At 35.7% G+C, this 15,262-nt stretch overlaps 1 protein-coding gene across 1 annotated transcript in view; it reads right to left on the bottom strand.

Moving 5' to 3' along the window:
• Positions 1-69: 69 nt before the first annotated feature.
• The window catches only part of CCDC73 (coiled-coil domain containing 73), a 55,993-nt gene continuing 40,800 nt past the window's right edge, over positions 70-15,262 (bottom strand). Inside the window, exons 12-17 of the mRNA XM_049820815.1 lie at positions 14,813-14,923; positions 12,753-12,884; positions 10,103-10,271; positions 7,399-8,961; positions 4,197-4,334; positions 70-991 (exon numbers count right to left, since the gene is read on the bottom strand). Of these exons, the coding sequence (XP_049676772.1) occupies positions 771-991; positions 4,197-4,334; positions 7,399-8,961; positions 10,103-10,271; positions 12,753-12,884; positions 14,813-14,923 (2,334 nt within the window). The 3' untranslated portion in view covers positions 70-770. The remainder of the gene's footprint in view (positions 992-4,196; positions 4,335-7,398; positions 8,962-10,102; positions 10,272-12,752; positions 12,885-14,812; positions 14,924-15,262) is intronic.

Raw genomic sequence — 15,262 nt, 5'->3', positions numbered from 1 at the left:
AATATTGGTTATGCTTCTTTTGTTCTTGTTGAAGTTTACAATATGAGGACCTTTCTTTGTAAGAGTTGGTGGGGAGGAAGGGAGGGAGATCAGAAAAATGATAGTGCAAGTAATTGTAAAGTAAGAGAAAATTTCCCTTACACCCAAAAGGAGGAAAAATGTGAACCAGTTGGAAGTGAAGCTTTATGAAGGAAGATCTGCTGCCTTATCTCTGTAATTCATACCTGATGCTTTAGTGTTGAAAGAGACCTTATTGATACAGAATCAACTACAACAGTTATATTTAAATAATTTGTCAGTGAAGATAAGCTGAAGATTTCCCTGTTCTTCTGCCACTTAGAACTGCTGTAAGTTGTTCTAAATGTTTGTAGAAACCATTGGATTTTGAAACAGTTGCAGCTGATTTTGCTTGAAAACTGAGTAAGCAGTCTGACAGAGAGATCAAATTGAAGTATTTCAGCCAAAACTTCTGAGGAGCAGGAGAAGGGTACTGTTAAGTAATTGCTTAATTTTACTTAGTGGATATCAAAACATTAACTTGTGAACTTTTAAACTTTGGGCAAAACACATAGTAACTTGGATTTGATTGTAGAAACAGAGAACTAATGCTACTAGTAGGGATTGTAACCATTATTTAACATAAAAAAGGTTTATACGCTGTATTTAACCTGAAAGCATAGCACACATACATCATATTTTATAGGAATACCTTTACATAAGTGGTTTATCTGTGCATGAAAGACAGGCTTTTTATCTCCTGCCACTGATCTTCACTGGCCTTCTTCATATTTTCTTTTTCTTCCTGAATGAAGTCTCTCTAAATCCAGGCATTTCTCAATTTCTTCTATTTGGTTTTGTATAATGGAGTTATGAATAGAACAGCTGTCCTCATCTCTGAGTGCACTTTCACTTCTTGCTGGAGTTACAGTCACGTGAGAAGACTTCTGCTCGTGCTGTAAAGCAGTAAATCCTTCAGAATACAAACAAATACCTGACAGAATACAAACTTAGCAGTTAATAATCCACTGAAATTAATGTATAAAGGTTCAAATTGTTGGATTTTGCTGAGCATTAAGCAAGCAAGGAAATGTGAACAGAAAGGTAAGTCAATTAGAAAAAAATATGGTTAGTTTGAAGTGCTTACTTTAGGTTTAATTTAGAAAACTTGGTAATGACAAATACACTTTGATAAACCAAACCTTAACATAAGACTTAGTACAGAAGAGTATGATTAAAAAAAAAGACAACCTTGTACTAGAATGCAGATTAGCAAAATAAATAGTTTAATTAAACAGTTTAATGTTGCAATTGACGTTTCTATTGCTATGCAAGCATTTGATTAACAAAACCCCAAATCAGGAGGTTTATAGTATTAACTCCCTCTCTGCTTTGCTGTATAGATTAGAAAGCAAACATCATTAACTAATGCAAGGTCTGTAATAGGTTGGGGTTTTTATGTTAAAGATCTTTTGGTTCTTTGAATAGTTTTAATTACCATTTCATAGATACTTCATATCTATCCAAATCAAACACATATGGCAACACAGTAGGGAAACAGTTTGTTGCTTGAATGATGAGTTCTTGACTCGTAATCCAACCTTGTGTGGCTTTCTCTTGTGGAGACTAGCATGCAGCACCAGCCACCTCCCTGAGCACAAGTGTACAACAAAGCCATGTTACACAGAGCCAGTGCTGCAGTGGTTCTTGGGGATCTATAACGTGCCATCTAATACTTTGGTTGCATGCTAGGGTAATTCTTTTACAGGGATTGCAAGATGAGGCCTTCCCCCTCTGTTTAATTATTTTTAAATATTAGGCAACTATGCCCCAACCAACTGTAAGCCACCAGGTCTTTATCAGGCCTGCCTTTATTTTAGCACATGAATTTTGTGCCAAAACTTTCCTTCCCCAGTGCGCAAGCATTTCTTGAAGTTTGAAATATGAACAATAAACTTCATGCAAATTGTTCATTTAGACTATTGCATCTGTAACAACATTACTGCCATGCAGCTGAAGGTACCGATACTTCAGGTCAATAATGACTGTCCTCTCCATTTCAATGAGGAAGTAACTTCCTCATTTCAGCAATAAAATTTTCAGCCTGTTAATGCTAGTGGCCATATGCATACACCCTCCCATGCTCGTTCTCAAGGCCTCAGAAAGAAACCGATCATAATTCATTGCAAGCCATTAGTCAAAGTCTCTGTAGAATAGGACATAGGGCTGAACCTGTCCTCTACTAACAATCCAAGAGAAAAACTTTCATTTTGGTCTTCCACATGTGAAAGTGAAATTTTCCAGTAAAGTAAAGCCATGTCATGTTACTTGGATTTTACTGAAGGCAACAAGCATTTAGACCTCTTTGGAGAAGTAATTGCAGTTAGGTAATATATATAGCATTTTAATACAGTTCTGTGACAGTGGGTTTAGAATAAAGCTTTTTTTTTTTTAAAAAAAAAGGGCTGTCAAACTAAAAGGCCTCAGCATTTTCACAATAAAATGCAAGTAAAACATGTGTCTTACTGCCAGCACTGAGTATATGGCAGCCTATGGGACATGTGTAAAAAACATTCATTGCTGAATAGTATGACTGCACAGTTAGGGACTTCTGTTTAAACTGAGTTGAGGGTGCTTATTGATCCTTACCTTGGTACTCAGGCATGTACAGACTAATGTTTAAAACAGTTCTTCATATTTTTACTAGAATTTTAAGTGCACCTGTAGCATTTATTTTTAATTTTTATCGCTTTTTAGAGTACTGTACTTTGGTTGAGTGAAATTGCCCAAATTGTAGAAGGTGTAAGTCTGCTCTAGTTGTATTCACACGTTAGCCAAAACAAATAAACTGAGCAGCAGAAAAGACTGCTGAGCCTATTCTTAATCTCCCAACAGCTTTTTCATATTGGTCATAAAAATGACAAATCTGAGGACAGAAGGTATTAGAATGACACCAGCACAGAAGGGAGTGGTCTGCAATCTCCCAGGCTGAGATTTCATAGGTTAAGTATTTGGAAAATGATCTGAGGTGAAACCAGCAAGGCACTCTGTTCTTGTCCATCTCAGCTTTTATTGAGCCAGCACATAAGGAGCTTTAGTTTGGAGGTGACAAAGTAGATGTAACTACAGTCAGATAATGAAATACAGCTTTGTATTAGCTGTAGATCAGGTATTTTAGTTCACTCAATTCCTGGCTCCATCTCAGTGAGAAAAAGCAAGAGAGACTCAGTAAATACCACCACTATGTTAGGTGAAAAACCCATCTCACTGTCATTCCCAAGTAAAGTCATGTTAGGAAAGGTGAGTAATTTAAAACATCACTCTTCACTTCTGAATTTCAGAGAACGTGCATGCTAATGGCATTGAGAGCTGATATAAGTCCATTGCAGTCAGCCAGTTTGGTCACTTGAAAACACTATACACCCTGACCTCAAACCTCATCCAAAGAACTACCACTACTAGCCATTACTACCTGAGAAATACCTCTAGAACCTCTTCTAAAAAGGAAGGTCAACTGCAGTTGTAAATTATTGTATCAGTTTTGAATAATATGTTTAGCATTAGGTCAAATCCTAATAACAGTAGTTATAGCTGTTCAAGCTCCAGTTTAACATACATCTAAAAATGCAGTATGAGCCATTGCTAGTGTTATCCTGAACAAAGTTGTCTTACAGGGAAACAATAGGTTTCTTTTTGATTCTCTGCTTTTACACATTTGTGTAATGTCATCCTACTAAATAATAAGATAACTCTAAATATGTCATCATATAACTACAGTATAGAATAAACAGCTAGGCTCTAATTCATAGAGTCCTTCACAGATCCTTTTAAATAACATGTTCCCATCAGGTAATAAAGCAAACAAAGTTTTTATACGTTTACATACTACTTTTTCTTTCCCCGTTTTTTTTTCCTTTTAACTTCTACTTTTACTGTAGGTGATGATTTTTATTAGGGTACACAATGAGCTACCCTCTTCCTCCCCTTCCAAACAGACTGGTTAGCATCTGTTTGATTCATATGCTGTGACTTTTTCCTGCTGCTTTCTATCAACCTTAATTGTGAAAAATGGTGCCTTGTTGCCCTTTTGATATTATTTTGGAGATTGACTCAGTCTTAAAGTATCCAGATGCGTACAGTTGTACAAATATCTGTGGAATTAGCTCACTGAGGTCTGGTCCGCAATATTTTTAATTGACTTACATGTTCTGTGGGAAAAGAAGAATCATAAAAAGTCTTTGCTATAGCATTCCATTCTTCACTAGGGTCTCCCTGGGGGTCTTGGTGGATACTAGAGGTATTCAAAGCGTTGGCAGCTCTGTTAAAACTGGTAGAACCTGATTGACAAAAAGGAAATGGTAACAACACAATTTAGTCTCTAGGCACTAATTGTAAAGTAACTAAACTTCTGGTTTACTGCTGATCTTAAAAAATCAAATATTTTTGTTTTAAATCACTGAATCTCTGTTATAGGCTTTTCCTTCTTAATTTTTTTCTTTCACATACTTCTGCATCTATTTTATCCCTAAAGATGAGGTATGTTTCTACTCTGATTAAAAATGTTTTATATCATTTTCACATACTAAGTTAATGACAAATTAAAATTGTGATTTATAGAAAACTTATGTATTCTGAATATTCTAACTGAATATATTTTTTCCAAACAGTATTACTTTAAGACTCACCTTCTGATAATGATAATAAAATATGTAATTATTGCCATCCTGACATCATGTTCCAGGGTGACTTGTAATAAAAAAGACATTCTAAATACAAAGGCTTTTAGACAAACAATGAACATTTTAAATAAAGAGTATTTTTGTAAATGGCTATACCTAATATTTCAGGAAATCAGGCTATAGCTATCTCCTAAAGGTAGGAAGAGCAAATAAGTAGATTACTTGGGAGTATAAGGCTCCAATCCTGCAGTGGCTTTATGCACTGCTAGTAGACTCCACTGAAACCACTGTCAAGTTTCTTGTAAGATCAAAACTTGGGTGTACCTTCACAATTACTCATAATGCAAACAGTAGCTCTTTTGTCACTAGAGAGATGCCTGTCGATGACTGCTACAATAGTAAAATCTTTGTTTGCTATGAAAATACATGTTACCTCATGGATAGTACCAGTTAATTAAGAATACTGTCATTTTCTCTTGGGAGGAAGAGGAAAATGGTTATGAGTTTGTATTTGTTTTCTTTTTAAGAATTCGCTAGGAAGATCTTGCCTGTTGCCAGTTCATTCCTCCATTTACTGATGTGTAGTGGCTGCTCTCTGGGAACCAGAGTTGTATAGTAAATTGCATTGTGGTTAGGCAGTAAAAGGAATTCCCTCAGAAAGGCGTATTAAACTCTTTCACCAGTGCTCTTCACCTCTAGGTCTCCCATATGGCAAAACTGTGTGCTTCAGTAAGTAAAATAAATAAAGTTGGGGGACACTGTCCACATGGATTGCACTCCAGGTTTGCAATTTGGTAAAATATCCAAAACCAAACCAAAACCAAACCCAGCCACAATAAATCTTGGAAGTTGCAGTGCTGAGTACCACAATGACTCTCAGGTGCCCTGACAGTAAGTTCTCTAGTCTCCAAAGAGGTGCAGGATTCAGAGAGGTCAGCAAGCTGAAGTAGGGACCTATCTAAATTAGGCAGTATGATGAGAGTTAAGAGGCACATTAGGACCCAGACCAAGATCATTGCTGTGAAATTTTGCTAGAATTCAAGAGGTCTGGTGTCTGTACTAGTCACTAGACAACTCATTTGGGGAACTATGAGTTAGATTAAAATCTCTACCACCTCCTTTGGATGAACATCTCGGAGTCACTTCTTGGAATTACAGTACGTTGCATACAGAAAGGTTTCTGACAAGAAAAGAAGGAGGAACACATAGAAGAACTTCAGACAGTGCTGTCTGTGCTTACAGAAAAGATGCATGCAGAATTTCACATAACTATGCATTCATTTTCTTGAAATGGGTATCAAATTCACATTATTAAAAGAAATAATGTACCATCTGAGATCAGGATTCTGCCATCTTGTAACCACCCCTATCATTTCAGGGACAAAGACTTTTCCAACACTGAAATTCAAAAAATTATGTGCCTATATACAAATATACATAGGCAAGAGACCAAGTACAGAAATGAAATTACTTATAAACCTAAATTCATAATACCAGAACAATATAAAGAAACCAGACTGCTGGTTTTCTGTCTTGCTGCCCCTGGCTGCAAAACTAAGGGATGGGAGTCCATTCTGGTCTTTGTACATTCAAGGGGCAAAGCTCAAAACACTATATCAACAAAACCTCAAATAGACACAAACACCCTTTATTGTGGATCTAGTTCTTTTGAGAGACATCTAAGCACTCAAAGCTCCATTTTCTACAAAAGCCGGGCTTTCATTTCTTCTGGAGCCTAGGAGTTCATCTGCTTTTTTAAGTTTACAGCAGGCATTAAGAGTAGAATCCACATGCAAGCTTTATTTTGAGAAAGGCAGGCACCACTCATACTATCTTTTACTCTGTCCAGTTACTGTGAAGTAGAGGAACATCTGTAAGCATATGGAGTCAGTTTACTGTGGAAACAGAGATGATACTTTTATTACTCTGGTAAAAGATTGAGTTTAGAAACAGCACTTCTAGCAAATAAATAAGGGGTAATCTAGCAGCTATTTTTACTGCAAAACAAACCTAAAATACAGTTTTTCCACATTTCAGTAATGACTTAGAAACGTGGAATAAAGTTCATATTTACTGTTTTGCATATGCAATATATTGCTTAGCAAATAATCAGCAAGTGCCTACAGCAGGAGATGAAGAAGCTCCTTGAGCACTCTTAACAGCTAAGTGTTTTCGAGAGCTTCAAAGAATATAAACTCCTTTCACACACTTGACACATGGTTTTAAGTGTCCATCTGAATCAAAGATATACAATAAAATAAAAAAGTAAACTTTCTCTAAGCCCCATTCAAATAACCATCTACTGGTTAAAAAAACTACCCTAATTTTTATGCAAAACAAAGGCACTGAATATTTTCCCAAAGCTACTCAGTGCTTTTCAGATACATGCAGAGCCCTGGTAGAGTATGCTTTACAGTGGGGTTAGAAATGCCTATAAAAATTCAGTTTGTCATTGCACTGCTTTTCTTTCACAAAGGGAAATATGAGAAAAAGTTTATTTAATCAGATAATTGAGCAAACAAAAGCCATTTAGTTGCATTTATACTATAAATTAACAGAGAAATTTCATCTTTCAATTTTTTTTTGCCACATAACTAAAACATCAGAAGGTTTACATTTTTCTTACGCTACACTAAACTTAGATGCAGAAATTTCACATTCTGATAATTTTTCTAAGTATATTCAGTACATGCTTCAAAACATGAATGCTTATTTTTCTTACCTAGTCCTGTTTCTCTTCTGTCAGCATTGTGACTAAAATTTTGGCACTGTGTTTTTGAAATAACCTTTGTGTTTTCCACCAAGCATGGTAGCTTCTCTTTCAAAAGGGAAGGTTTCTTGGAAGCTGAAGTCCATGTAGCTTGACCTCTCATTTGATTTACTCTTGAACAAAAACTGAGGTCTAAAAAATTTAAGTATACTGGAGTTTTCTCAGCTTTTTTATCTGAGGTTGAAAGATCAAAGGATGACCTTCCACTTATGTTTACTAAATTTCCAGATGTTCTCATGGGTAAAGAGCATGATTCTTTCAGGTGACCCTCAGCAAACTTCCTTCCTGGAACTGTACTAGTCAGTGAGTCTTCTTTCTCTTTTAGCAGTGTGTTATTTGTTGAATTATTAATCTCCAGGGAATGTCTGTTTTTGATGGAGTGTACCTGAATATCATCATTAATTGTTTTACATGGAATTAGTTTATCTGTACTAATTCTAACTGTTGGGGTTTTTTTATTAACAATTATTTCAAGACCATCAGCCTTCACTGGACACATGGCTTCAGTGTTCAAAGTACATGAATTTGTAGCATTCCCTGTTTGTTCAGTACTGTCTTGTTCAGGTTGCTTGCTGTGCATGTCATCCACATTTATTCCTCTTTCTATTTTGGGGGGACATAAATTGAAAGTAGCATCCAAGAGAGACATATTATCACTGTGTTCTTTTGTGGCATCATCACTGCTTGCATTATTACAATAAATGGTTAGTAGATTTGGAGCATCAGTTGCTAGAACACCAGTACTCCTCAGTGCACCATTTCTGTTTATGTTTCTGGCATTGGGATCATAATTTCTGTCCTCAGCATCTATGTGTGTCTGTTTAAAAGGAAGTGTGTCTCCATGTAAACCACTCAGATTTAACAAGTTTTCTTCTGTTTTATGTACTCCATTGCCTACATAATTGTGACTGTCCAGCAAGCTACATTTTTGGTATTCTGTTTGAGAATTTTCTTTAATATAAGATAGGACAGCAAAACTTGATTCCTTAGCTTGATGATTATCTGTACTTCTCTCATGCACAGCATTCTTCTCAGTGCAAAGAACTGCTTCAGCCTCGGTTTTGGGTGCTTCAGGTGTAAGGACACTTTTGTTGTGTTGTATGGTATTTGATTTTTTATCTGCCTTAGTACAACTGGATTCATCTGTAGTATTGCCCGATTCTTGCTTGTTAGAGTCTGTCTCCTGACTTCCATTTTTCTTGTAGGCACCTACAGTGTCAGTACTGTCTAGAAAATTCTTTCTTGTTTGTGTGTGGCATGCTGCCAATAGCTCAGTGCTGGCCTGTAGCTTTTGTTCTAAATTTGCATTGTTTTCATCCAGTAACATTCCATGTGTTGCTTCTAGATTTTCTGCTTCTTTGCACTCGGTGACATGTATTTCTGAGGTCTGTCCTTGGGTAATTAAATCAGTATCTGTGCAGAGGGTATTCCTGGGAGAAGCCTCCCTTTGCTTTTCTGCATAAGGGCTAGCAACATTAATTTCATCCTTAAAACTGTTTTCAAGAACTTGTAAATCTGTTAGAGTAAGTGTATTCTCTAGTTAGTGATAGATAACCCAGATGTTAAGTAATGCTTTATTTTTACAGTTTAAAATTTCCGAAGAGATCAACTCAAGATTAGTATCAATACTGATTTTTCTTAACTTACATTACACACACAAGTCTATCAAAAAGTTACTGAAGGTAAGTATTGCATTACGGTAACTTGCAAAATATATTAACAGATTTTTAGATATGGCTTATAGTTGAAATATTTCCCAACTGGTATCTGTCAGCCTTATTATTGAAAGAGGTCTTCATTATGAAATTGTAACACATACTTAATCAACCATTGTGTGTCTACATAAAGTTTAAGCCACTGGTTACTACTGCAACTGTATTTGTCTTTATTTTTGAAAGTGACGTTTTTAGCTAAATGGAAAACAAAACCAAAAAAACTGTTTGAAGGACTATGTTCATACCAAAAGGAATATGCTATGACTTGATGGTAGTGGACCAGTGAGGAATAACAAGCATTTCAATACCAGAAAGGTGTTTTCTGAAAAATACACTCAAAGGTTGTGAGCACTGATCCTTTAAAGCAGTCACTTTGCAGTTAATAAGCTTTTAAATTTCCACTTATCTTTGCTACATTTTAGAGACCAAGTGTTAGAGACCAAGTACATTTTGTTCAGGTGGCTTAAAAAAAATTACTTACTGGAGTTACAAAGTGCTTTGTATAGAAAAGTATTATGATTATCCACACGAACAGACCTTCATTGACCTCTGAAGTGAAATCACTCTCTTTCTGCCTTTTTTCATTGTTTTAGGGGAAAGGGAAAGGCCTTAGTTTTGCTTCCAAACACTTCCATACACGTTATAGTTCTTCCTAACCCCTACTCACTTCTTGAACCGGCATGCAGAAAGAGTATTGCAACACCTTGAGTGCATGGATCTTACTTAATGGGCCAGGGCAGCCGCTGAGGTATTGTGCTTTCATTCAGAGCTTTATGAATTTATCATAGATTAGCACTGCTGATAGAAAGAATTTTACTGTTGTTAGATGTTTTTGTACTAATTCAGGGTTCAAGCATTCTCTTGTCATATACTGTATCTGTAAACATTTATCCTTTCTTCAACAATACTACTTATCTCTATTATTCATGTAATGTTATTACTTTCTTCAATGTGTAATTCCTCAATGCTTAAAGAGTAGTCCATTGTGTTTTCTACTTCAGTTTGTTCTTCACGTCCAGAATTACTGTCTTTTCTTACTATAGATGGCATACACTCATTTTCTTTCTGAATAGCCTGTATTTCAGTGTCTTTTGAGTGTTTCTGACCACTCTAGCATAAGAAGGAACAAAAGATTATACATATTTTAATAATTTACTACAGTCACTGATTAGATTTAAAGTTCAGGACTTAGATTTTAAATTATTTTTACAATTCTGATGGAAAACAAAGACCATTCACCTGAAGTATACAAAGTTAATGTAAATGGAGAAGAAAGCAGACTAATAGCCAAGAAGAGTAGGAAATAAATTAGATCCTGCTATATTACAGTCCACAGAGAAAAGTTACACAGATTGACAGAATTTCTCAGAAGAAGGAATATGTGTTGTACATGTGCTGACCGGATCACTCCCTCTGTCTGGCTAAATCAGTGACCTGCTCAGTAATTACATGTGAAAAAAACATGCGTGATGGCTATTTACACTCAAACACATGTGCATACACACACATACTAACTCCCCCTCCACAAACAAACCACCTAGGATTTTTATGGGCAAATAAGGCTTATGAATTTGCAATTCCTGTCAGTCATTTCCTCATTCCCTCTGTCGTGGTTTAACCCCAGCTGGCAACTAAGCACCACAGTAGTTTTCATTTTCACCACAAATCCAAAACATAGCCCCGTACTAGCTACTATGAAGAAAATTAACTCTATCCCAGCCAAAACCAGCACACCCTCCCAGATGGCTTTTTAACCTGAACTTGAGTGAAATTACAACAGAAGAAGCCTGAATCTACTGAAAACTTTAGAGTCACTGGTCTACTACTGTAGCTGTATTCATCTTTGGTTTTGAAAACTGCAGTCAATAAAGTTCTGTGAAAACTAGGAGCTGAATAGTGAACACACACCCTAATAAAACTCCACCAAAAAAAGCCCAATATTTAAAGCTGTGGAAAGGGGGACAGGGGGGACCATTCGGAGTGATGGCGTTTTGTCTTCCCAAGTAATGGTTAGGCGTGATGGAGCCCTGCTGTCCTGGAGATGGCTGAACACCGGCCTGCCCATGGGAAGTGGTGAATGAATTCCTTGTTTTGCTTTGCATGTGTGCGCAGCTTTTGCTTTCCCTTTTAAACTGTCTTTATCTCAGCCCATGAGTTTTCCCACTTTACCCTTCTGATTCTCGCCCCCATCCCACTGTGAGGGAGGTGAGTGAGTGGTTGTGTGGTTCTTAGTTGCTGTCTGGGATTAAACCACAGCAACATAATTCATATTTCATTTTCATTCAGAAGAAACAATGATTTTTAAAACTTACACAATTTGCATTATACCTTGTAGAATTCATACAGCTTTGGCACGATGAGCACTCATTTCAAGTCTAACTTACATTGCGTTATTAAGTGCATACCAGCAGGTATGTATGTGTGTATATTCATGTATGGGTGTATATGTATGTGAGCTATAAACATACATATATGCATTATGAAGAAAATGATTTTAAGTTCTTCCAAATTCTAAAATATTATTACAGTTTGTCATTTTACTGACAATTCATAGACTAGTTCTAAAAAAATAATCTGTCTTTACAGTCCTAGTGTCTTCCTATTTTCCTAACACTGAAAGCAAAATCATATATATGCAAAATAAGTTTTCCCTTCTTTGAAGGATAAGTCGTTATTTGGATGTAAAAACTAGTGGAAAAACTGACATAACCAATACTCAACAACAGACTACACTCAGTGTGCAGGCAAAGTTTTTCTTATGGCTTATGACTCTTCCCATTTTTTCAATCTTATATGAGACTGGAATATAAATTTGCAATCCAGTATAAGTAAGGGATAACCATAGCTGCAGGGCTTCCTTTTGCTCTGAAAGGCCATCTTTATATGCTTAACCACTTGTTGACTTCTCATACGTGCTCTGAATATAGAGCTGAATGTGGATTTGGTTCACCCAGCACTGCAAGCTCAACTCTAGTTCAACCTGCACTGCATAAAACAGTCTTTTACCTCCTGCATTCATTACTTGTTGAGCTTGCTATGCATTTAATGATTCTTAAACATGCTAAGTGAAATAAAGGCTGGGGTTTTTTTAAACTAAAACTGAAAAACTTAGATAATCTGTATGTTGATAAAACAAATCTTCTGATCTGTCCCATGTTACAGAGGCTGAAATTATTCCTCTGAGTAGAAGTGGATGTACTTCCACACTTCCAGGGAACTTATATACATATGAATTCAATCAGTCTGCCACAGTATTTGAGAAACACCCATAAAAAATATGTTTGTGAAATAAGGTTTAGTAAAGATAGATTAAGATAACTGCTATCTGTTATGTATAAATTTATCAATGAGGTAACATCTCAAGTTTCTATGATATAAGCATCCCTCTGGATGAAAGGGGAACATTTTCTGGGTATAGTGAGTTTTAATGGGATCTTAGATCATTGATTACATTAGATAAATTTTTAGGTTTAGCAGTGTCAAAGGAAGATCAGTGGACATGACAGCCAGGTTAGAAAAACTGTCATGTCTCTCATTCTCTAGTATTTTTTACAAGAAATGGAAAGTACTGCAGTTATTAGAGACACTTACCTGCAAATTTTCCACTTGCTCAGAATGCTGATTTCCCTGAGGAGGATGATAATCTTCAAGATGTCTATGAACTCCTTTAAGGGAATTCAGCTCATTTTTAATAGTGTCTATTTCTCTTCTCATGTTTTCCTCCTATAATAATTGAGGGTACACAGAGCACAGAAACACAGATCTTTACTGCATGTTCAAATGTATAAAATGGTATTTTACAGGGGTATCAACGGCTTAGCAAATTAAAGTAAATCCTTAAAAGAAAGTATAGATACTAAGGAATTCCTTTGTACAAAGTAAGATAATTTTGAACTCTTTCATTCAAACCAAAATTTTAACCGCATTTCCATTACAGATGATAACTTTTATTAATTGTTTTTTCAGCATTTGCATTGCAAGTAGCAATGCTCAAGTGAGATTTGTATTTGTAGCTTTCTTCCTTTTTTGGCTCAAAGATAAACATGCTAGTCAACATTCATTCTCTACCTATGCTGTCAAGAAACTACAACAGCAAATAATTTGCTTGGCACTTTACTTCTATAACTAGCCTCAAGTATCCAATGCTTCTTCAGTGAATATGTAGCAAATCTTTGTATTTAGAATAAAAAGTATGGTAAAAAATACAAGTTGTAAAAAGAGCAGAAGGGCAATTTTACAGAAATACCTTCATTTAATTTACAAATATTTGCAAAGCAGTGTATAATGTTAACATTATCCATGATGATGCTATACTTTAAGATATCAAGAGACCAAATTTCTAGTTAGGTTAGCCACAGCAGAAATATGGAGGGGGGGTGTGCGGAATTATCTTCTAAACAAATATTGCAAACATTCCTGAGAAATGAGCAGGGCCAATTCCCATGTCTACATAGGAAGCTCTGGTATAAGACTCTCTAGGAATCAGGGAGATCCAATCTTGTCAGAGCACTGAGCATCAGAACAGTTCAGCTCGTCTGTAGTCTCATGATTGCAGTCATCTCCATAGTAGCTGCACTCAAAGAATTAGCCTTAGACAACAGTATTACAAGGACAACTTTGCATTATTTCCCCACAGCCTCCCTGAGGATCAATCTACCAATTTCAAAAGCTTTCTGGCAGTAGGTGCCGATTACGTAGAAATAAAAAAGACAGACTATTAAACAAATGCTGCTTAGAGTCTGGGTTCCCCACACTAAACAGATCATGTCTTATTGAAGAAGTATTAATCTTTCTTACTTGTAAACATGCATTTATTATTGCAGACAATTTTTACAGCTACAATATTTTGCTAATTATTTTGGATTAAATAATTACTGAAGTATTCTTTAAAAGTAATGCAGTAGTAAAAAGAACAGCAAATACTGAAGAGAAATTAGTGGATGTACATGGAGGTGAATTCACTGAGAGGACATACAAGTTTTTACCTTTTCTTATCCCCTTCCACTCCACAGTCCACATTGAATAATTTCTGTCAAATCAGGATCTCTGCTTTAATGCAGGCCTTCAGTATCTCTACCTGATTCAGTTAGAGGTTGCTTTTTCTTTTTTCTGGGCATACGACCCTTCAGAAGTACCTTCAGTCTGTGTCATCTCAGTCTATGTGGGTTTACATTCATTTTTTTTACCATATGACAGTTTACTGATAGTTTTTTTCAGGGTACAAGAGTGCAGCCTAGAAATGCTGGTATTCTCTGAATAAGTTGTGTAAAAAAATAGAAAATTTCCTGAAAAATACATAAAATTCAATGTAAATTAAAAACTATATCAGCTTCCATGTCTCAGTAATGGCAAGTGTGTAATTATGGAATATTTAAGTGCTTAATTCAAGGTAACACCTAATACCCTGGCTCTTGCTTTACAGAACTGCAGGAAGTGGACTGACCTTTTAGAGCACAGAAGTCAATATTTCTCCTAAATCTACCTTTTAAAAATATTAATTTCTAGAAGAGTCTGCATTACTGGAAAAGAAATTGGTTGTTTTTATTGCATTATTTCTGCAATATTTTCTTGGCTTTTAGGAATTACCTGAAATGCTTGATGACTATTTCAAAAACCTTTTAATACTCTAACATTTAATTTAATAAACCTACATCTTTTTTCCAAGTTCTTAGTGCTTTCTCATGCTCATTCTGAAGATTAAGGAACTTTTCTTCATTTTCCTTTGCCTTCTCCCTTTGCAGCTCATTATCTCTTTCAAGGGTCTGCAATAAAATTAATTATCCAAAAAATAATCAATACCACATTAATGAATTTTGATGTGTTTTATGTTGCTTGGACCTTTGCTTCTAACATGCTGGAAGTGCCATACAGATCAGTGATAATGTGCTATCTCAACAATAATTTTCATAAATTAACAGAAAGGTGCTTATAGTTTAGCTAACAGGAAACAGGGGGAGGTTATGAAAAAAGAAATGGCTATAAAAGGGTATAAAAACACTTGCCATTATTCAGTTTCACTGCATAAGTTTTAATGTGCTGAAAAAGTAATATGAAGTCCAGAGATGAGAAATATGAAATGTAGCACAATCTGGATCCATTGT

The sequence above is a fragment of the Accipiter gentilis genome, chromosome 17 (genome assembly GCF_929443795.1).
Source record: "Accipiter gentilis chromosome 17, bAccGen1.1, whole genome shotgun sequence".
In the NCBI taxonomy this organism is placed as follows: Eukaryota; Metazoa; Chordata; class Aves; order Accipitriformes; family Accipitridae; genus Astur; species Astur gentilis.
Note: the sequence above shows the minus strand (reverse complement) of the source record. Positions and strands in the feature narration are given on the sequence as shown.